This window comes from Scyliorhinus canicula, chromosome 11, assembly GCF_902713615.1.
Source record: "Scyliorhinus canicula chromosome 11, sScyCan1.1, whole genome shotgun sequence".
Taxonomy (NCBI): Eukaryota; Metazoa; Chordata; class Chondrichthyes; order Carcharhiniformes; family Scyliorhinidae; genus Scyliorhinus; species Scyliorhinus canicula.
The window spans coordinates 117978928-118001594 of NC_052156.1; the positions used below are offsets into that span (position 1 = coordinate 117978928).

A 22667-nucleotide genomic window follows, 5' to 3' on the forward strand; every position below is an offset into this window, starting at 1 on the left:
ACAAAAACGTTTTGAACACCTCCTCCTTTTCGAATGCAAAGTCCTTGAGTATACCAATTATCTCCTCCCTCATCTTGGCCTGCGTAGCTTCTTAGAAAGGAAGAAAGTGTTTAATCTTATTTTAATTAGAATAAATTTTTTTACTAATATTTGTAACATTCTCGTATTTTATAGGAAGTACTTTGGAGAGAAGATTGGGCTTTACTTTGCATGGCTCGGGTTGTACACTCAACTGCTGATGCCAGCGTCACTGGTTGGGATCATAGTGTTTTTTTATGGTTGTGCTACGATAGACAAAGATATACCGAGGTAACATTTTATTTTAATCAAAAAATGAGAAACTGTTTATAATTTATTATGTAATGACTGAAAATAAGAAATGGTAATTATACTAAAATAATACAATTGCAATCTATTGTGTGGATTTAAAGCCCTACAGATCTATAAGAATAATAACTCTTATGGTATCCGCCAGGAAGTATTATTACATACAATTGCATATGGCTGCATCTTCTAGCTCTTCCCAACAGCACGATCTGCCAATGGCGATCCACAGGTGGGGAGCGTGAGCCACGCAAAACACCGTAGACATCGGCAGGAGTGGAAGCTCCCATCAGCGGCCAATAGCAGGCTGCCTCCACTGCTGGAAAGCATCACGCAGTGGGGGGGCTGGAAAATCTCACCAGTCGTATTTCCAGCACAGAAACAGGCCACTTAGCCCAACACATGTTTATGCCCCACCCAAGTCCCCTCCCACCCAACTTGATCTCATCCTATCAGCATAATCCTCTATTCCCTCATGTTCTTAGCCAGCTTCCCTTTGAACATATCTTTTTTTTTAAATAATTTTTATTCTAATTTTTCAATAACAAATTTTCTCCCAACAATCCCTTTGAACATATCTATGCTGTTCACTTCAACAGCTCATGTGTCAGAAGTTTCTACATTGGGATCACACTGTGGGTAAAGAAGTTAGTCCTGAATTTCTCATGATCCCAAATACCATTCACATTTCATGCTGGCTATACTTAATGATCAAGAAACTGGTCTGCTCAGCCTCTATTTCTCAGGCCCTGCTTAGAGTACTAAGGCCCAAATATGACAGACTGTAAGCACATGCACATTCCCAGTTGGAAACGTGCAGACTCCTATAATGCCTGTGCCACATACTGCTACTAATTGCTAACAGCAATGAATTTGAAAATAACAGTTTTAAGTACGGGCATTATACTAGAACAAAGATATAACAAATTAAAGATATCTTAGTCAAGATTGCAGAGAAGCAGAATTGGGTGGAATATTGCTGTATTTATGCAATACAGGTTAGGCAGGCGAGGCAGCTATAAGATGTGTAATTGAGCCACTACAGTATTGCCAAGGGCAGGAGATTGTAATTATAGCCTGAGCAGTTCAAAGAGGAATTTTTAGTATTGATAATGAGCATATACATTTGTCATAGCAAAAGTTGACAACAAGAAGTAAAGTTTTGTAGGAGCTAAAATTAGGTCTTCTAATCTTCTGTACCATGTAATTTAGCTATTACACATCTATTGTCTGCATAAATGACCTGTCTCCCAAAACTTACAATGTTACCATAGCTGTTATTTTCCTGTGAGAATATATTACCCTGTCATTGTGCAATCTGGCCACCCGGTTCCCACAAATTGCTGAAAATTATTAGCATTTTTCTGTCGCCCGATTTTCACCCCCACTGTTGTATTCTTAACAGTAAGATTACACATTTCACAATTCAATTGCAGTGAATTGTCTTTTGCATATTCTGATGCTGTCATATATTTTTTAATTGAGGGCCTCAGCCTCTCTTAAAAACTCTCTGTTTAATCTTTGTGGGCTCCTCATGCCTTTCTTGATTGTCCTTTTACGGTTACGGGCAGCAGGTAGCACAGTGGTTAGCACTGTAGCTTCACGGCACCAGGGACCCGGGTTTGATTCTCAGCTTGGGTCACTGTCTGTGCTGAGTCTGCATGTTCTCCCTGTGTCTGTGTCGGTTTGCTCCGGGCGCTCTGGTTTCCTCCCACAAGTCCCGAAAAACGTGATTGTTAGGTGACTTGCACATGGTGCATTCTCCCTCAGTGTACCCGAACAGGCGTCGTAGTGCGGCGACCAGGGGATTTTCACAGTAACTTCATTGCTGTGTTAATATTTTTTTATTCTCCTCCTTTTTCACATTTTCTCTCAAATTTACACCCAACAATAAACAATAATCAGTAAAGAATGTAATGTCAATTCCCATATCAATAACAACGATCCCATCCTCCCACCCAACCCCAGACATTAGCCTGCATGTTAACACAAACAAATGACAAAGAGGAATCACTCATAGTCACCATTAACACATACAGTCCCCCCTCCCCCAACCCTCCCAACCCCCCTAATGTTCGACGTGATCCAATTCTCGAAAGTGCATAATGAATAACACCTATGAATTATAGAATCCCTCCATTCTTCCCCTCAGTTCACATTTGACCTTTTCAAGCATCAAGAATTCCAGCAGGTCCCCCCCCGCCACGCCAAGGCACAGGGTGGAGTGGTTGTTTTCCACCCTAACCGGATCCGCCTTCGGGCGATCAACGAGGCTACAACATCTGCCTCCGTGCCTGTTTCCAACCCCGGCTGGTCCAACACCCTGAATATGGCCTCCCGAGGACCGGGCACACGAGGTGGAGGCGTTCACCCTCCGGAGCACCTCACACCAAAACCCCTCCTCCATACCCTCTCCCTACTCTTCCGCCCACTTTGCCTTGATCCCTTCTAGCGGCGCCATCTCCTCCTCCAAAATAGCCCCGTAAACCGCCGACACTACCCCCTTCTCCAGTCCCCCTGTCGTCAGCACCTCCTCCAGCAAGGTGGAAGCCGGCTCTGTTGGGAAGCTCTGTATCTCCTTTCTGGCAAAGTCTCGAAACTGCATGTATCTAAATATTTCCCTGTTCCAGTCCATACTTCGCTCCCAGCTTCTTCAATCCCGCAAACGACCCCCAAGAAACAAATCTTTTAGTGTCCTAATTCTTCTCTCCTCCCATCTCCAAAAATTTACATCCCACTTCCCTGGCTGAAATCTGTAGTTCCCCCAAATTGGTATTTTCCTTGACCCTGCCTCCAACCCGATGTGTTGTTAAAGCTGCCTCCAAATTCTCAACGAAGCTGTTACTACCGGACTCCCTGAGTATCTCCCCGGGGCTGTCGGGAGCATTGCTGTCACTTGCGCCTTCAATCCTGACCCCCTACCCAAATGCTCCTCCATTCTGACCCCTTGGGCGTCAACCCCTCTGACCCAGCTCCTTATCTTCTCCACATTCGCTGCCCAGTGATAATACATCAGGGGCGGGATTCTCCGACCCCCCGCCGGGTCGGAGAATCGCCCGGGGCCAGCGTCAATCCCGCCCCCGCTGTGTCCCGAATTCTCCGCCACCAGAGATTCGGCGGGGGCGGGAATCGCGCTGGGCCGGTCAGCGGGCCCCCCGCGGCGATTCTCCGGCCCGCGATGGGCCAAAATCCCGCCGCTGTCAAGCCTCTCCCACCGGAGGCGGAAGAGAACCCTCCCCCGCGCATGCGCTGGGATGACGTCAGCAGCCGCTGACGCTCCGGCGCATGCGCAGACTGACGCCAGCCGGTGAAGTCCTTTCGGCCCCGGCTGGCGTGGCGCCAAAGGCCGTTCACGCCAGCCGGCGGAGCGGGCTCCACTCTGGCGTGGGCCTAGCCCCTCAATGTGAGGGCTTGGCGCCTAAAGGTGCGGAGACGTCCACACCTTTGGGGCGGCCCGACGCCGGAGTAGTTCACGCCACTCCAACACGCCTGGACCCCCGGCCCCGCCAGGTAGGGGAGAATCCCGGCCCACGTTTGGAAGACCCAAACCCCTTGCCTGCCTTCTCCTCTATAGTAGCACCTTTTCAATTCTAGCCACAGGGAAATCGATGCCTGCCTCAAAGTTTGTGGTAACACCACCTTCCCTATCGCAGTGTTAATATAAGCCTACTTGTGACGCTGTTAAAGATTATTATTATTACTGTAGTGGGATTGAGAGTCAACAAGGCTACTGTCTCAGCCATCATTTCAGGCAAGGAATTGCCAGTAACCAAAGAGAATTCAAATGAGAATAAAACAACCTTAAAACTGGAGGAGACTGAAAAGAATGTCCTTTTTATTCATTTGTAACCTGTATCAGGGACTGCCTATTTCATTCAGAATCATATTTATAATTAAGCAGAGGTTTTCAATATTCTTTCTCTTTTTGTATTGTTTCAGTCGAGAGATGTGTGATGAGCAGAATAACTTCACCATGTGCCCGCTCTGTGACAGATCCTGTGACTACTGGTACCTCAGTACTGCTTGTGCCACTGCACGTGCCAGTCATTTGTTTGACAATCCCGCTACTGTCTTTTTCTCCATCTTTATGGCTCTCTGGGGTAAGAAAAGTGTTTGTTCATGTTCAACTCACGGTTCAGAGCGTGATGGCTGATGTTTGGACTGTCCTTTCCGTAAGACCATAAGACATGGGAGCACAAGTATGCCATCTGGCTCATTGAGTAATGGAGCTGGAAGTATATTTATTGGGAAGTCGTGGGAGAGTGCGTTTGCAATTTCCTAATATATCTTCACAGCGGGTGAGGTGGAGTTGGACGGTTAGTTTGTCTATTAGAACATAGAACATAGAACGATACAGCGCAGTACAGGCCCTTCGGCCCACGATGTTGCACCGACATGGGAAGTCAAAAACTAAAGGCCATCTAACCTACACTATGCCATTATCATCCATATGCTTATCCAATAAACTTTTAAATGCCCTCAATGTTGGCGTGTTCACTACTGTTGCAGGTAGGGCATTCCACGGCCTCACCACTCTTTGCGTAAAAAACCTACCTCTGACGTCTGTCCTATATCTATTACCCCTCAATTTAAGGTTATGTCCCCTCGTGCTAGCCACCTCCATCCGCGGGAGAAGGCTCTCACTGTCCACCCTATCTAACCCTCTGATCATTTTGTATGTCTCTATTAAGTCACCTCTTAACCTTCTTCTCGCTAACGAAAACAACCTCAAGTCCATCAGCCTTTCCTCATAAGATTTTCCCTCCATACCAGGCAACATCCTGGTAAATCTCCTCTGCACCCGTTCCAAAGCTTCCACGTCCTTCCTATAATGAGGCAACCAGAACTGTACGCAATACTCCAAATGCAGCCGTACCAGAGTTTTGTACAGCTGCAACATTACCATTAAATTGCTATTGATTAAAAGCATTAAGAGAGAGTATTACAGTTTCTAATACACACCCACATTTTGCTTTCTTTTCAAACTACTGCACAGTCAGTGAAGTTGAAACCTATCCCATTGTAGTCTGCAGAATGCATGCACTGACTTACATTTGCTCATTTTTCAAAATCTCACCTGCAGCTTTGTCGCATCTATCAGTTTGGCTGGTTGAGTAATAACCTTGAGAAGCGTCCTGAACTGCACGGAAGGAACGTCCTAAGATGGTTTGGTCTGCAGCACGGTGGCGCAGTGGGTTAGCCCTGTTGCCTCACGGCGCCGAGGTCCCAGGTTTGATCCCGGCTCTGGGTCACTGTCCGTGTGGGGTTTGCACATTTTCCCCGTGTTTGCGTGGGTTTCGCCCCCACAACCCAAAGATGTGCAGGCCACGCTAAATTGCCCCTTAATTGGAAAAAATTAATTGGGTACTCTAAGTTTCTAAAAAAAAAGATGGTTTGGTCAAAGCAAATATTCTATTGTGTTAAATCATGCTTCTGATTGAACTCAAGTTATTTGCATTCTGCCTCGGGTATTGTTGTAAACGGTAACAGAACGTCCTTCCTTACAATTTGGGTTCCGTTAGCCAATTGACAGGCTCACGGCCAGACATGAAGGTGTGCCAGTTTACCTTCTGAAATAATTTTCTACCTCCCCACCCCATTCCCTCCTTCCCAGTCTGGTGTCCCACACGCATTGAGAGCCAACCAGAGGGTCAGGCACAAAGGTCATCAGTTCTCATTTGCGGCAGCATTCTTGCTTTTGCAGATCATAGAAACTACCATGCAGAAGAAGGCCATTTGGCCCATTGAGTCTGTACCGGCCCTTAGAAAGAGCGCCCTACCTATTCCCACACCGCCACCCAATCCGTACACATCCACCCTATCCCTGTAACCCCACCTAACCTTTTTGGACACTATGGGAAATTTAGCAAGGCCTATTGACCTAACCTGCATGTCTTTGGACTGTGGGAGGAAACCGGAGCACCCGGAGGAAACCCACCCAGACACTGGGAGAATGTGCAGACTCCGCACAGACATTGACCCAAGCCGATGTTCATTTTAACGTCTGGAAAATCTGTAACACCAGGGGCGGGATTCTCCGACCCCCCCGCCGGGCCGGAGAATCGCCGGGAGCGGCATGAATCCCGCCCCGCCGCCCTGATGCTGGCTGCCACATTCTCTGCCGCCATTTTACGGTGGGGGCAGGAATTGAGTCGCTCCAGTTGGGGGCCGTTGGCAGTGGCCCCCTCGGCAATTCTCCGCTCAGCGATGGACCGAGTGGCCGCCCGTTTTCGGCTAGTCCCACCGGCGTAAATCAAACAAGGTCCTTACCGGCGGGATCTGGCTCTGTGGGCGGCCCGCCGAGTCCTTGTGGGGGGGAGGGGGGGGGGGGGATCTGGCCCCAGGGCTGGCCTGGCCCGCGATTGGGGCCCACCGATCTGCGGGCGGGCCTGTGCCGTGGGGGCGCTCTTTCCCTCCGCACCGGCTGCTGTAATGGTTTGCCATGGCCGGCACGGCGAAGAACCCCCTTGCACATGTGCTGAGATCACGCCAGAACACGCTGGCGCTCCCGCGCATGTGCCAACTTGCGCCGGCCGGCAGAGGCCCTTCAGCGCCAGTTGGCACGGCGCCGACCCCGCCACTGCTGGCCTAGCCTCTGAAGGTGCGGAGGATTCCGCACATTCTGGGCGGCCTGACGCCGGAGTGGTTCATGTCACTCCTCGGCGCTGGTACTGCCCGCCCCGCCGGATAGCGGAGAATCCCGGCCCTTCTGACCTCTGGGCCCAGATTCTCCTGGTGAAGTAAACTCTGCTCTTATTTTGTATGAAAAGTCATTCCTTACCAAGCACTTTTAGTTATATTTCAAATGTTATAATTACCACAACCAGCCCTGTTTAAAAAGAACTGCAATTAGTTCGACAATTTAAAAGTCCAAGGCTGCAGGTTAGTGGTTGTCAGTTGAACACACATCTGCTTAGGAGGACAAACTTAAATCATAATAATCTCCCCATCAGTAATTGTGGTGTTTAAATATTGAAACCATATTGTAGCGTCACATTTTCATAAGGACTGTTTTTCATGCGTTCAGAGAGCGTGTTTAATACACATAATTTAGAAAGTTGACAAATTACAACATTACAAGAATAATCATTTGGTTTTGGAAGTCCAAAACTATATTTTGCCAGCACCCTTCTCCCAAGCGACATTTAGTTTGAGTTTTGACAGCCAGAGTCTCCATTTATATATTACTGTTCATTATCTTACTTTACTTTCATAAGCCCTTGAACATGTTGCTGTCTCCCAAATCCCCTTTCATTTTCTCAGCCCTTCATGTTTGACTCTTTCGAACCAATTTCCCACCCCTGCTTAAATACTGAAATACAAAACACATCTTCCCTTCACCGTCTCTGTCAGCATTCCGCAGTGACCAGTCCCTCTGGGATAATCTAGTCTACTCCTCCACCATACTCAACACCTCCCCCATCATCCATGGCACCTTCCCATGCAATCACAGAAGGTGTAAGACCTGCCCCTTTACCCCTTCAATGCTTAACATCCCAGGCCCAAAACACTCACTCCAGGTTAGGCAGCGTTTCACTTGCAACTCTTTCAATTTGGTCTATTGCGTTCGCTGCTCCCAATGTGGTCTCCTCTATATCGGAGAAACCAAACGTAGACTGGGTGATCGCTTTGCTGAGCAACTTCGGTCTGTGCGCATTCAGGACGCTGACTTTCCCCTTGCTTGCCATTTTACCACAAGAAACTACTCCCATGCCCACATGTCTGTCCTTGGCCTGCTGCAATGTTCCAGTGAAGCTCAACGAAAACTGGAGGAACAGCATCTCATCTTCCGGTTAGGCACGCTACAGCCTTCCGGTCTCAACATCAAATTCAATCACTTCAGGCTCTACCCCACCTTGACCCCTTTGTTTTCATTCCATTTCAGCTGAACTGTCTTTTACGTTTTATTTCTTTATTTTCTTTCTTTAAATATATATTTTCTCCTATCTTATCCCCCCTTTCCTTACCTTTTCTCCCCTTTTCTTCCCCTTTCCCCCCTTTTTCTCATTTTACTTCTCTCCCACCCATGTCCCCCCACATCTATATCTGTCACAGTTTACCCTCTGATTTTAGTTTCTCTGCTGTGTAGCCTTTCACACCTTTTATTCTCTCTGGGAACTGCCATTAGCACTCTTTTCCCTTGGTTTCTGTGGCTATGACTATCTTTCATTCCCTCACCCTACAGTATAAATATTTCCCACTTTCTGTATCTTTTAGCATTGACATCACATCTGGACTCAATGTTAGCTCTTTTCTCTCCTTACAGATGCTGCCAGACCTGCTGAGATTTTCCAGCATTTTCTCTTTTGGTTTCAGATTCCAGTATCCGCAGTAATTTGCTTTTATCCGGTATTTTATTCCAATACATTCAAATCTATTTTAATGAACTTCACGCCCGTTGTGGTTGTGAACCTCATGGCGCTGCCGGTGGGGGGGGGGGGGGGGGGGGGGGGGGGGGGGGGGGGGGGGGGGGAATCAGGCATCAGGCAATGCGATTCTCTCCGGATTTGCCTCCACATCGTCAATCCCGCGCATGGCAAGTGCGTGTTCAAAATCACCCCCAGAGTTACCTGTTCGAGTCCAGATAAACGTATTCTAATACTCTTCTGGCTGGCCTTATACCCGCCACTTTCCATAACCCTGAGATCATTGAAAACTCTGCTGCCCACATCGTAACCTTCACCAACTTATCCCTCCTGTCCTTTATTGATTCCGGTTCTCCAGCACTTCCACCTTATCCCCACCACCACAGCTGCATTCCCAATTTTTGAGACTCAACAAACTGGAATTCCCTCCCAAACCTCTCTGCCTTTGCAGCTCCCCTTCCTCCTTTAAGATCCACCGCGAAACCAACTGCTTTCATCACTATTTAAGCTGATTTTACCTCATTACAGCTCTGTGAAGGATCATGAGCTGTTTTCGTACAGTAAAGATGTCACAAATTTGAAAATGGTTGTTGTTTGTGATTACATTCTAGGCAGGATTCTCCGAAATGGAGGCAGAGTGTCTGCGATGTCGTGCGACGGCGTGAAACGGGCGCGGGCACTATAGATTCTGGCCCTCACAGGGGGCCAGCACGGCGCTGGAGCGGTTCACGCCACTGCAGCCTCCCTTCCTGGCGCCAACGCCAACCCGCGCATGTGTGGGGGACTTCCTCAATGCGCCGGCCCTGATGCAACATGGCATCAAGGGCCGGTTGCGTAAACAAAATAGGGCCGGGGGCTGGAGAGACCGGCCTGTCGATCGGTGGGCCCTGATCGCGGGCCACACCCCATCGGAGGCCCCCCCACGGTGAAGGAGCTCCCCTCCCACCCCCCACAGCCCCCCCCCCCCCCCCCCCCCCCACCAACCCTGCGTGCAGAGTTCCAACTGGCTGCGAGCAGGTGTGGACGGCACCGGCGGGACACTGCCGTTTCCGCATGGCCACTTGGCCCATCAAGGCCGGAGAGTCGGTGGCCCAGCCGCGGACAATGGCCTGCGTGCGGCGCCGCGCCAAATGCGCCACCGCAAATGGCGCCGATTCTCCGCTCTTCGGAGAATCGCGTGCCGGTGTCAGGGTGGCGTGGCGCGGTTGCGGCGATTCTCCAGCCCAGCGCGGGGCTCGGAGAATCCTGCCCAATGTTTGCATTTTTGACGTCCATGGAAAACACGTGTTAAAGCACAGACACCTCAATAACATTTTCTGCGCCAGACACCGTAATGCGATCTGACGAAAACCAATGGAAGAAGAAGGATGAATTTGGACAATATGCGAGGCTATTTGAACCTCTGGTTTTACCGAAGTTTGCCACTGCATTGAAAGAACCTGCATTTGGATAATGCTTAATCATGCCCTCAGTACACCAGAGACTATTTTAAAGAGTGACCCTCCGAGTCTGAAGTGCAACCATGATTGTCCAGTTAAATACAATGATTAGCTTGCAGACAGCAGGATACTATGAATAGTAAATGAGATAAATCACAAATTAGCCAATTTCTGGGGGAGTGGAGAGGAGGGGTGGTAATAATTGAAAGAGGAATTTTAACGTAAAACAGATCTATTGAATATATTTTAAATTTGACTACTTACTGTTAACACCTTTCATTAAAAATCTTTCTTCCACAGCAACCTTGTTCCAGGAATCTTGGAAGCGTCGACAGACGAGGCTGTGCTACCAATGGGATTTAACTGGCCTTGAAGAGGAAGAAGTGAGCAAACATTAGTATCATTTTTTCTTTGACTAGATATATGTTTGAGACATCTACGAAGATATTTTGTAATACAACACCTTGCTTGACGGGACTTTGGCCTGTGATAGGGCTACAGCACTATAACACGGAGTGCACCCAATTCAGCATGACTTCCCATTGGATAGATTAGTAAATAAAATAGGAGTTACCACATGCAGACCCTGTACCTCATAACTCATAGGATGTCTTTATGTGCCAAATAATGAGGGTAAGAGTAGCCTCAGTGACAGCTCCCACAGCTTTAATGGAAACTCAGGCTTCCTCTTGGTTCCAGTGTCTAGTATCTCCTCCGGCTTATAAAACTTAAAGGGTAGTATGGATAGTAGCATTGAACACTACCAGGAACATATGCACTCCATTCCCACAGTGTAGTGGGAGTGCTGAGGTTTAGTGGGATTGCCGAGGTTTGGGCTGCTGAGAATGTCATTGGTTCCATGGTAGAGGTACCTGCTGTTCTCTCTCAGGATGGCAGTCACTTGCTCTCCCACCAGCCTCTTAATCAGTGTCCCTGATGGCGCCAGACAGCCCTGGCCAAAACTGCGTTCCATCAGTCTGCCGATGGTCAGAGGTTTTTGAGGTCATCCATTATCCATCTCAAGCGCCCTCAGTGAAAATTCCTCGATTTTCCATCTCCCAAACTACAGCTGCTTGAGCGATATATCATAGAAGCCCTAAGACAGGCACTAAGGCTTTTCACAAGATATATGACGATATACAGCAGTCATGTATCCATTTGTGAGATCAAGCACGGCATCTATTGGAAGTAAAGATATTTTGTTTTGGTATAACTGTTGGTTTTCATAATTTTCATGATGTAACAGGAACCACCATAAAATTGTCTTGTTTAAGTGGCTGTCAGGATTGGATGAAATGGAAGGAAGCAGTGGTTGGCGCTTTGAGTATGGGAGGGATTGTTCAGGCAAATTGCTCCTCAAGTTTCTGCCATACAGCTTGAGAAGCTTGAAGTACTGCTGTGTCCTCCTCTTCTGCATTGTACAGCTTCTCATCCCTTTTATTTTAACCTTCCTGCTCCAAGTTGCCTGCTGATGCAGCTACAAGGCAACTCGCCGTAGGATAGCAAGACTGCGGAGCACTCAGCAAAAGATACTGAATCCTGAGGATACTGAAGTGGTTTGTGCTAAGGGGACTGTGACAAGTGGGCGCATGAAGGGTGCAGTTAACAAAAGGACTCTGGGAGGAAGGACTAACCCTCCTCCATGGGGAATTCCCCTTATGTGTGGTGGTGGTGGGGAGAGCCTCAATGTCTGCAAGGGGGGACGGGGACAGGATGCCCTGATGATGGCGTGGGGGCGGGGGGGGTGTGCAGGGGGAGGACCTTAAATGTGACCTTGAGATTGGGGTGCTGTTTTCTCAGAATCTTCGTTTTGCAGGTGCGTTTGCAGACACCCCCCCTCCCCCACCCCCCACAAGTTGGCTGAGTGATCCTCGCCCCCACTTTGAAATTGCAGAGTGCTGTTTAGTCAGATGGGAAAAGGCAGCTGATCCAGTACTCTGGAATGATGGAAAAATTCCACCGAATCAACCAAATGTTGGTTCCGCTATTTAAACATAGTTCAGAAATCTGAATGACTAAAGAGAACATTAACCTTTCACCTCTAAGAACTCCGATCCATTCCAGACGAATGGTATGAAAGTATCGTGTTTCAATCAGATAACAGGATTTCTATGCAAAATGAGTCTTAATCCAATTCCTAATGGTTGCTGATCCCCATCGCACATCTAATCACAGTCCACTACCAAGTGATACTTAATTGACATTATCACTTTAGTTACAAGAGAGATGGTATTAGGAATATGAAGGCTTTTGGGGAGGTAGTGACATAGTTGTATTGTCACTGGACTAGTTAATCAGAGACCCAGAGTAATGCTCTGGGGACCCAGGTTCAAATCCCTCCACTGCAGATGGTGAAATTAAATTCAATAAGAATCTGGAAATAAAAGTCTAATGATCACCATGAAACCATTGTCGATTGTTGTAGAACCCCATCTGGTTCACTAATGTCCTTTAGGGAAGGAAATCTGCTGTGATGCCCATGTCCCATGAACGAAAATACCCCACAAACACAGGTTAAGTAAGGTGAGTTATTCCAGGATTTGGGTTAGAATATTTGCTGCAAAATGGATGGCTTTACTATGTGTCTTGCTATGCTATACCTGAAGGTGGCAGACCTGAGGGTGGCACGGTGACACTGCTGCCTCACAGCGCCAGGGACCTGGGTTCGATTCTGGCCTTGGGAGACTGTCTGTGTGGAGTTTGCAAATTCTCCTTGAGTCTGTATGGGTTCCCTCCAGGTGTCCTCCCACAGTCCAAAGCTGTGCAGGTTAGGTAGACTGGCCATTCTAAATTGCCCCTTGGTGTTCAAATATGCGCCGTTAGGTGGATTGGCCATGATCAATGCGTGGGGTTACGGGGATAGGTGGGGGAGTGGGCCTAGGTAGAATGGGCGGAATTCTCCGCTCCCGCGATAAATCGGAAAGGCCGTTGTGAACTCGGCCGAGTTTCACGACGGCCTCGGAGGCCGCTCCTCTCACTTTATTCACCCCCACCCGGGGGGCTAGGAGCGGCGCTCCGTAACTCTCGGTAGCCGGGCCTTGATGCTTGCGCCAAGGCGGCACGCCGAGAATGACGCGACGGCGGCGCCTAAGTGACGTCAGCTGCGCATGCGCAGGTAGGCCGGCTCCAACCCGTGCATGCGCGGCTGACGTCACGACGGCTGATGGCTCAAACCCGCGCATGCGTGGTTGCCGTCTTCCCCTCCGCTGCCTCGCAAGACGTCGCGGCTTGATCTTGCGGGGCGGCGGAGGGGAAAGAGTGCGTCGTTTTGAGACGCCGGCCCGACGATCAGTGGGCACCGATCGCGGGCCAGTCCCCTCCCGAGCACGGCCGTGGTGCTCACTCCCCTCTTCTCCCCCCCCCCCCCCCCACAAGCTTCAAACGGCACTTTGGCGCCCATGTTCACACCGGCAGCGACCAGGTGTGGTTGCCGCCATCGTGAACCGGTCAGGAACGGCAGGCCGCTTGGCCCATCCGGGCCGGAGAATCTCCGGTCGCTGTGGAAAACGGCGAGCAGCGATTCTTCCGAGCAGTGGGCAGGAGAATCACGGGGGGGCATGTCGTTAGTCGCCCGGCCCTCCCGCGATTCTCCCACCTGGCGTGGGGAGCAGAGAATCGCGCCCAATGTTCTTTCAGGGGGCCTGTTCATCCTCTGTGGGCTAAATGGCTTCCTTCTGCACTGTAGGAATTCAATGGATTCTTCTATGTACAAGGTTCTGCCTCAAACAGTTGCTCGTCATAGTGAGATCATCTGTCCATCAGGCCTGATATTCACGTCAAAGAAGAAAAAATCCATCAAAAATCAGCATGCTCTTTTATTCTACTTTGCAAATCTGTGTCCTGATCTCAAGACATAAATAAATGACTACGCTGTGATTAGTACTAAGTTACTTCAGCTGGAGTATAACTTGTGACAGCAAGTGTCAATTAAGTATTACAGAGAATTTAAGGGTTGATTAAAATTCAGGCAAAAGACATATGAGTGGAAATTAGTGAAACTCCGCATGTTTGTGCGATATTTCTCTGTACAGTTGATTTTCACAAACCATCCAGGTTAAACATTGGCTGAAAATTATATATGTGGTATGAGTGTGTGAACTTTATCAAACTTAATTCCTACTCTTTGTGGCCTATTCATGCAATTTCAGTGTTGTAGCTGTCGCAACTAGTCTAATCCCCCATGGGGAATTCTATTTAAGTGTTGGAAAGTTGGTTTTAATGCATTTCCCTTCCTTCTTTTGTTGACAATAATACTTCAAGGAACGTATGCAGGTTTGACATCTTTTGAATGCATCTATCAAGATTGGCTTTTTTTTGCACTTTAATGCTTATAAGAGAAGAAAAATAGTATTTTGCAGCATTATACTGTTAATAACATGCCGGAGTATCTGTGCGGCACTCCTTCCTAGGCTGATATACCCTTTCTGAGGTGCATACCTGGGACTGGATACAGTACTCCCGATGTGATCTAACGAAGGCTTTGCGTAGCAAAACTTTCTCTCCTTTATAGTCCAGCTCTTTAAATGTAACATTACATTAGCCTTTTTGAATCTGACCACTATATTTTAGTGATCTTTATACATGGACCCCTAATTCTCTTAGCTTTTCCTCATTGAATGTATGCAATTTTAAAAAACCCACTCTTTTATGGACCAAAATGGATAACCTCACACTCACCTGCATTTTGATCCAGGGTTACTGTGCATGTAGAGTTTGCACATTCTCCCCTTGTCTGCATGGGCCTCACCCCCACAACCCAAATAGATGTGCAGAGTAGATGAATTGGCCACAATAAATTGCCCCTGAATTGGATACACTAAAAAAATTTTTAAACGCTTGCTGCGTTGAAGTCCATCTGAAACCAATTTGCTCAGTCACTTAATGTATCAATGTATTTTCATATTTTGATGATGCTATCGACGTAAATTACTATGCCCCATATTTTGGTGCCATCAGCAAACTTGGATACATAGCTTTCTATTGTGTATCTATAATTATTCAATAAAGACATTGAATAGTTGAGGCTCATGACAGAACCTAGTGGGATACTTGTAGCCACTTTTGAGCACATTTGCATTATTACTAATCTCTGCCTTATATCCCCTAACCAATCTCCCAAAAAGGTCAATAATGTGCCTTTAATTCCATCAAATTTGCTTTTAGTTCTACTTTGAAACCTTATTAAATGCCTTCGAAATGCCTATGAAAAATGCATCAATCGGCATGCTCCAACTGTCTACTGTTTCAGTTATTTTCTTCGACATTACCAAATCTTTACAAAGCCATACTGTACCTCTCATCAGTGCCAATCTATTTAAGTGCTCAGTCATTTTGCTCTCAGTTTTAGATTCCAGTAACTTCCCCGCGTTAGATGTGAGAGTAATGGGTTAATAATTTCTTGGTGTCTCTCGCTCCCCTTTCAGAAATGATAGAGTTACCTTTCCAGTTTTCCAATCCAAAGGGATAATCCTGAATCAAACGATTACATCTAAAGCATTGCAATTTTCTCACCTACTGACCTTAAAATCTTAGGGATCTTCCAGTCTTTAGTGAGATTGCTTTCCCCAATTCTTTGTCCTGCTTATATTGTAAGTGCTTTTACCAGAAGAGGCATAGCATTTGACAGAATTTTAGTACATACACCAGAAAAAGATTTCATCAGTTGAGTCTTCTTGTGTTGTCCTTACCTATGTTGTCTGTTTCTAGGAGCATCCAAGACCAGAATATGAAACCAAACTTATGGAGAAGAAACTTTTAAAAGAAGAAAAGGTTCGAAATGTAAGTTATTTAATGATATTTGCACCATCATTTTTTATGGTCTTTGTAGATTTGACATCTGTATATTGGGAAAATTAATATCAATATTATTGTAAAACAATAAAATGGATCATAGGGTGGTTAAAATACAGAAGGAGGCCATTCGGCCTATCGTGTCCATGCTGCCTCTCCACAGGAACAACGCAATGAGTCCCACTCTCCCTCCATTTCCCCGTGATCCTATTGAAATCAATGCTTATCTTATTGTGATCAAGACTTGTCCAGCTGCAATAAATACTTGTCTTTTTTGCAACTAATATTTAATGTACTTTTACTTATTGTTATTGTGATCACAATTTATCCTATTATTTATACAGCAAAAAGAGGAGCAGGAGAACCATGAAAAAGGCAAAAACAAATGGAAAGACAAAGTCTTGTCAGCCATAGGTGGAGGAAACGTAGTAAGTATAATTCTTTACAAAGACCATACTCTGTGCTAAGCCACAAACTGAATTTACTGCATTGTCTATTGAGTCATATTTTGGATCCTATGTTTTAGAGAGTAAAGGCCAGGAAACTGGAGGTTTGATTTTGGTTTCACTCATGAGGACTCACTCATGTTCACAATCCAAGATGCATTGAGATGAACAGTTATGTAATTACACCAGTGCTCTCATGTTTGGGGCTGTCATTTTTTTTGTTTTAATTTTAAGCAAATCAAGATTAAAAATAAAGCACAAAATTTGACGTTCTAGGGGGACAGAAGAAAAAGTTCAATGAGGCTGGACTACCAGAACAGTGGCCTGGATTTTCGCTGAGTTGGAGTCACTCGAGAACCCTTTCAAAATGGCGGTTGGGTCCCGGTTCCGGGAATCCCAAGCCCATTCCCAGGCTGTACGATTTTCAGGAGTGTCTTTTAAGGGTGTGGGCTTGTTTGGGTCAAATATCCACAGCCAGCATTCCTGACATAGCCAGCTCTCTTGTGGAGATAGGCATGTCCTAATACTTCTCAATTTTCAAGGCGTTGGGTCAGATTTTTAAGTAGTCTCAGGTCAGAGGTGTTGTCAACTATAGTCTGCATTCAGGGACCTTTAAAAAGGTGTCGCCAGATGGTCCTCCTCATGTATCCCCGGGTTAAGTATACATAATGAGACTTGGCTGAGAGCACAGACACCCATTACTCTGATGAAGCACCTGAACCCCAGCAAAACATTGTTTGATTAACAGTTCTGGCTCTCTAATCTCTGCTGTCAATTGCACAATTTATTTTCATAAGGTTAAGAGGTTTCAAGTGCTTGCAGTTGCACTTAATAGTACTTTAAATGCTCTGAATGGTTGATCTTTACTGGGCTATTATGTAAAATATTTTTTTTTTAAATCATAGTGGAAAGCAATAAATGAATGTTAGTCTTTTAAAAAATACTTAATTACAATCCCTATTGTCATTGTATGGTTCATTGGTTCTGTACAGTATATAGTGGATTAATGGGCATGGAAGTGCCACAGCTTGGCATTGGGAGTATGAAGGCTGGAACGGAGCATGATGTGGCATGGATGGGACATTGGGAGTGTGTCAGGAGGTGTGAGGGTTGGAGGGCCTGTTTTTATTTTAACTGGGACGGTTCCCCAGCACTGAGTCGGACGTTTTAAACAGCATGCCTCTGTACCCAGCAGCTCCCATGGCTGCCTTTAGTCTCTTTCATGGATCTGCTGGCCCAACTTCAGCCCACAGCACCCCTTTCTATCCCCCACCTGCCACCCGGAAGGAACAAGCAGTTTAGGTCAGTATTCGTATTTCTCTGTTTGACAGTTCATTCCTTCTGGACGCCCCCTCCCGCCAGAATGAAGATCCTGCCATTGCGGACACTTTCACCCAAGGTGGGCGGGCCGAGCACTTCCGCTGCCTCTCTCAGTGATGCAAATCCAGGGCAGTGACTCATTGGATGCGAGCAGGTTTTGAAGAAAGGCCTATAAACACCATGCTTGGAGTCATGACTCATCCAGCCAGGCTCAACTCCAGCAGTACAGCCACTGTGATTTGCAGCTCGGAGGTTAGGATGCAAATGTTCCTTTCTGATCCATGTGCAATTAAATTGGAATCCTCTCCTTTATGATTTTACTTCGGTAGAAATTCACAGAAAAATTACAAGGCGGCCTGTCAAAGTTTGCCTGAAGACCTTAATTGACATTTGCTTTGTAAAAACCCCCACGAGGGCTACGGGGTACACAGTTCGGTCTCCACGTGGGACTTGTGGGATATGAGTTTCCCACTAGTGGGCGGAGGCCTGCCCAGCTGGGACTCATAATAATCTAGTATAAAGGCCAACTCAGACAGGGACTGGCATTTTGGTTGTCCCAATGGCACTTATATATGTGTATTTACTGCCTGAGGCAGATTTCTAGTGGCAATGAATAAACCAGCATTCATCCTACCGTTCAGCTTCCTGGGTCTTTGTAGGCTTCTTTTGTTCCCCCTCATAAGTATTACCCTTGGGGTTATTTAGTTCACTGCCTCCACATTGTAAGATCTCAATCTATTTTCATGATGTTCTATGTTTACACCCATCACACATGAAGCATTCGAGTGAGGTGGTATGTTACAGTTTAGTCCAGGAGTCCGAGTTTCTATGGCAACATACACTTCTCCATGCATGTTGTAGTCTGGGGAGCTATGGACAGAAATGTCTGGTTTAGCACACTGGGCTAAATTGCTGGCTTTTAAAGCAGACCAAGGCAGGCCAGCAGCACGGTTCAATTCCCGCACCAGCCTCCCCGAACAGGAATGTGGCGACTCGGGGTTTTCACAGTAACTTCATTGAAGCCTACTCGTGACAATAAGCGATTTTCATTTTTCATTTTCAAATGGCAGATGCTTTCTCTGTCTTTTCCACCACGTGGCTGGTCAGGAATTTATCCTGCTCTTACCCCCTGCCATTTGCATACGTTGGAAGGATTTGCAGGTTGATTCTTAATCTTATTTAGCCGCTTTATGAATGCACCTTCCTTGGTTTTCCAGCCCTGGGATGGGAATTAAATCTGGAGCTTCTGGCTCAGAGACAGGGATGTTACTTACTGCACCACAAGTCTTTTTTGAGTGGTATAAATGCCAAATAAGCGGCATCAAAATAGATTTCAGAAATCAAAGGGCCTCTTTCTGGGAGAATCGCAGGAGGGCCCCCTGACATTTTTTACGCCTCCCTGGTGCCCCCCGCGCTCCCCCCCCCCCCCCCCCCCCAGACTCGGAAAAATCACCGCTCGCCGTTTTTTACGGCGAACCGCGATTCTCCGAGCCTGATGGGCCAAGCGGCCGGCCCTTCACGCCGTTTCACGACGGCGGCAAACACACCTGGTCACTGCATTCATGAAACGGGCACCAGATGCCCGTTTGGGGCAGCTAGGGGCCCGATTGGGACGGGAGCACCACGACTGTGCTCGGGAGGGGACAGGCCCGTGATCGGTGCCCACCGATCGTCGGGCCAGCGTCCAAAACGGACGCACTCTTTCCCCTCCGCCGCCCGGCAAGATCAAGCCGCCACGTCTTGCTGGGCGGCTGAGGAGAAAGGCGGCCACCGCGCATGCGCGGGTTCGTGCCGTCTGCGCGATTAAGTCATCCGCGCATGCGCGGGTTGGAACCGGCAACCCGCGCATGCGTGGATGACTTCACATTCTCGGCGTGATGAGGTCGCTGCCGAGAAAGACGGAGGCCCACTCCTAGACCCCCGGGTGGGGGTGAATTAGGTGCGGGGAGCGGGCTCCGAGGCCGTCGTGAACCTCGGCCGAGTTCACGACGACCTTCACGAATTTGGCCCCCTGCGGAGAATTCCGCCCAGTATGTCTGTATGCCTCTGTATGAGGTTGGGAGACAACTATTTTGAAGGTCTGAAGCAATGGCTGAGGAACAGATTTTTTTTAAAGGCCTGCATTTATACAGTATCTTTCACAACCTGAGGACTTCTCAAAGACAATGAAGTTATTTGAGTATGCAGACATTGTTGCAACATAGTAAACACCAGGAACTCATATAAACCTACAATCAAACTTCTTGAGCACAACCCTCAATTAGGGAAACAATGCTGTAATCTTTGCCTAGTTTTTTTTCCTTTGATGACACACAGTTGTTGTGATGCACACAGTTATTCAAAGGTTGTGGGAAAATTCCACCAGTGACTAGGCCTCCCAGCCTAAGAGTGAAACAATCACCTGCAGATTATGCTGCCAGGTAACTTGTGTATTCTTTTCAATATTTTTAAAATCTAATTTCTGATGCAAATACAAGCAGCCGTATGTGGCCATGGCCAGTCCAACTGAGTCAGACACAATTTGCTGTTGCGGTGATCCACTTTTTCATTCAGAACAGCCTTTGAGGGTTATAAGGTTATCAAAGTCCAAGAGCTTGGCTAACATTCTTCGCTTGTTCAGAAGCCGCAGTCAGCAAGAAGCTGGGAGCAGATGGCAAGAAACTGTGAGTATTATGGGGAAGGGGACATAGGTGAAAGGAAATGGCCCAGCAAGAAGCCCAAGAGAGTAACCTCTACCTATGCTACTTAGTGGGGCAGGTAGGTTGCAATTTAGTCGAGTAGATCATCTGCCCATACTGGAACTAGGCTAATTATTTCTGTGCCTCTCTCTCTCTCTCTCTCTCTCTCTCTCTTTCCCCCCCCCCCCCCCCCCACCACCACTTGCAGTATTATTCTTGAAGCTCAGCAAAGAGGTAAATTTTACGATTTAATACACTCTGCAGCAGGAGTAATTTGGATACGAAGCTGAACAATTCGATGTTCATCCACTGGCGGATGAAAGCAGAACTAGGGGGCATAGCCTCAAAATAAGGGGAAGTAGATTTAGGACTGAGCTTAGGAGGAACCTCTTCACCCAAAGGGTTGTGAATCGATAGTGCCAGTGAAGCAGTTGAGGCTCCTTCATTCAATGTTTTCATGATAAAGATAGATAGTTTTCTGAAGAATAAAGGGTTATGGCGTTCGGGCGGGAAAGTGGAGTTGAGTCCACAAAAGATTAGCCATGATCTCATTGAATGGCGGAGCAGGCTCGAGGGGCCAGATGGCCTACTCCTGCTCCTTGTTCTTATGTTCTTATGAAAAATGAAATATCATCAAGATGTACATTTTAATGGTATTTATGCCTGTATTACATTCCAAGTCTGCATTTTGTCTACTGCCGCTCTTACAACGTTCGCCCCAATAAGGCAGCCATCTAAAGGTATTAAACATTGTAGTCAAGAGAAGTGTAGTTTAGGTCTGAGACAATGGGCGGAATTTTCCCATATATTTTCAGAGCATCAGGCTCTGACTGCAACCTGGGGCGGGATTCTCCGACCCCACGCAGGGTCGGAGAATTGGCGGGAAGCGGCGTTATTTCCGCTCCCGCAGGTTTTCGAATTCTCCCGCCGGTAAAAAACCGGCGTTGTGCAAATCCCGCCGGCAGCCTGTGAAAACAGCTGGCGCCGGCGGGATTTCATTTTATTTGCACTGACCTTAAATCTCCGGCCCGGATGGGCCGAAGTCCCGCCGACGTGGCCACGGGTCACGTCGGCGAAAATCACAGTTGATTTAAAACGGCGTCAACCATTGATGATGGTTGACGCCGTTCAGTGTCGGGGGTGGGTTGCGGCATTGGGGGGGGGGTGGGTTGCGGCATGGGGGGGGGGGGGTGGGTTGCGGCATGGGGGGGGTGGGTTGCGGGCATGGGGGGGGTGGGTTGCGGCATGGGGGGGGTGGGTTGCGGCATGGGGGGGGTGGGTTGCGGCATGGGGGGGGTGGGTTGCGGCATGGGGGGGGGGGGTTGCGGCATGGGGGGGGTGGGTTGCGGCCATCGGGGGGGTGGGTTGCGGCCATCGGGGGGTGGGTTGCGGCCATCGGGGGGGTTGCGGCCATCGGGGGAGTGGGTTGCGGCCATCGGGGGGGGTTGCGGCCATCGGGGGAGTGGGTTGCGGCCATCGGGGGGTGCGGCCATCGGGGGGGTTGCGGCCATCGGGGGGGTTGCGGCCATCGGGGGGGTTGCGGCCATCGGGGGGTTGCGGCCATCGGGGGGGTTGCGGCCATCGGGGGGGTGGGTTGCGGCATCGGGGGGGTTTGGGGGCAGCGGCGGGCAGAGAGGGGGGGGCGACGGATGCCCGGGGCCAACGCACCGTCGCCCCCCCCATGTACGCCGCTGCCCCCTACCCTAACCATCCCCCCCTCACCACCCCTACCTCCCTCCCACGCCCCTACCCCCCTCCCCACCACCCATACCCCCCTCCAACGCCACCCCCCATCTCTCGCAACGCCGGGTCCCACCCCCCCCCTCAACGCCGGGTCCCCCCCCCCCCTCCACGCCGGGTCCCCCCCCTCCCTCAACGCCGGGTCCCCCCCCCCTCTCAACGCCGGGTCTCCCCCCCCCCCCCTCAACGCCGGTCTCCCCCCCCCCCTCAATGCCGGGTCCCCCCCCCCTCAACGCCGGGTCCCCCCCCCCCCTCAACGCCGCAACCCCCCACCCTCAACGCCGCAACACACACCCCGTCCCCCTCCCTCTGAAGGCCGGTACCCACACCCCCCCCTCTCTCCTCCTCCCCCCCCCTTCCTTCCTCCTCCCCCCCCTTCCTTCCTCCTCCCCCCCCTTCCTTCCTCCTCCCCCCCCTTCCTTCCTCCGTTAGTGGGGGGGGGGGGTGCGGCGTTAGTGGGGGGTGGGTGCGGCGTTGGAGTGGGGGTAGGGGTGGTGAAGGGGGTAGGGGTGGTGAGGGGAGGGGGTTGGGGTAGGGGCAGCGGCGTGCAGAGGAGGGGGCGAA

The 22667-nt window shown here is 48.7% G+C and overlaps 1 protein-coding gene across 4 annotated transcripts in view; it reads left to right on the forward strand.

Annotated features, from left to right (window-relative positions):
• LOC119973322 (anoctamin-2-like) overlaps positions 1-22667 on the forward strand; it is a 168881-nt gene that overhangs the window by 82162 nt on the left and 64052 nt on the right. For 3 of the 4 annotated variants that reach the window (XM_038811193.1, XM_038811192.1, XM_038811195.1), the window contains 6 exons: positions 175-309; positions 4264-4424; positions 10430-10512; positions 14390-14401; positions 15836-15907; positions 16264-16347. In XM_038811193.1, coding sequence (XP_038667121.1) covers positions 175-309; positions 4264-4424; positions 10430-10512; positions 14390-14401; positions 15836-15907; positions 16264-16347 — 547 coding nt within the window. The remainder of the gene's footprint in view (positions 1-174; positions 310-4263; positions 4425-10429; positions 10513-14389; positions 14402-15835; positions 15908-16263; positions 16348-22667) is intronic. The other variant, XM_038811194.1, reaches the window with a different exon arrangement.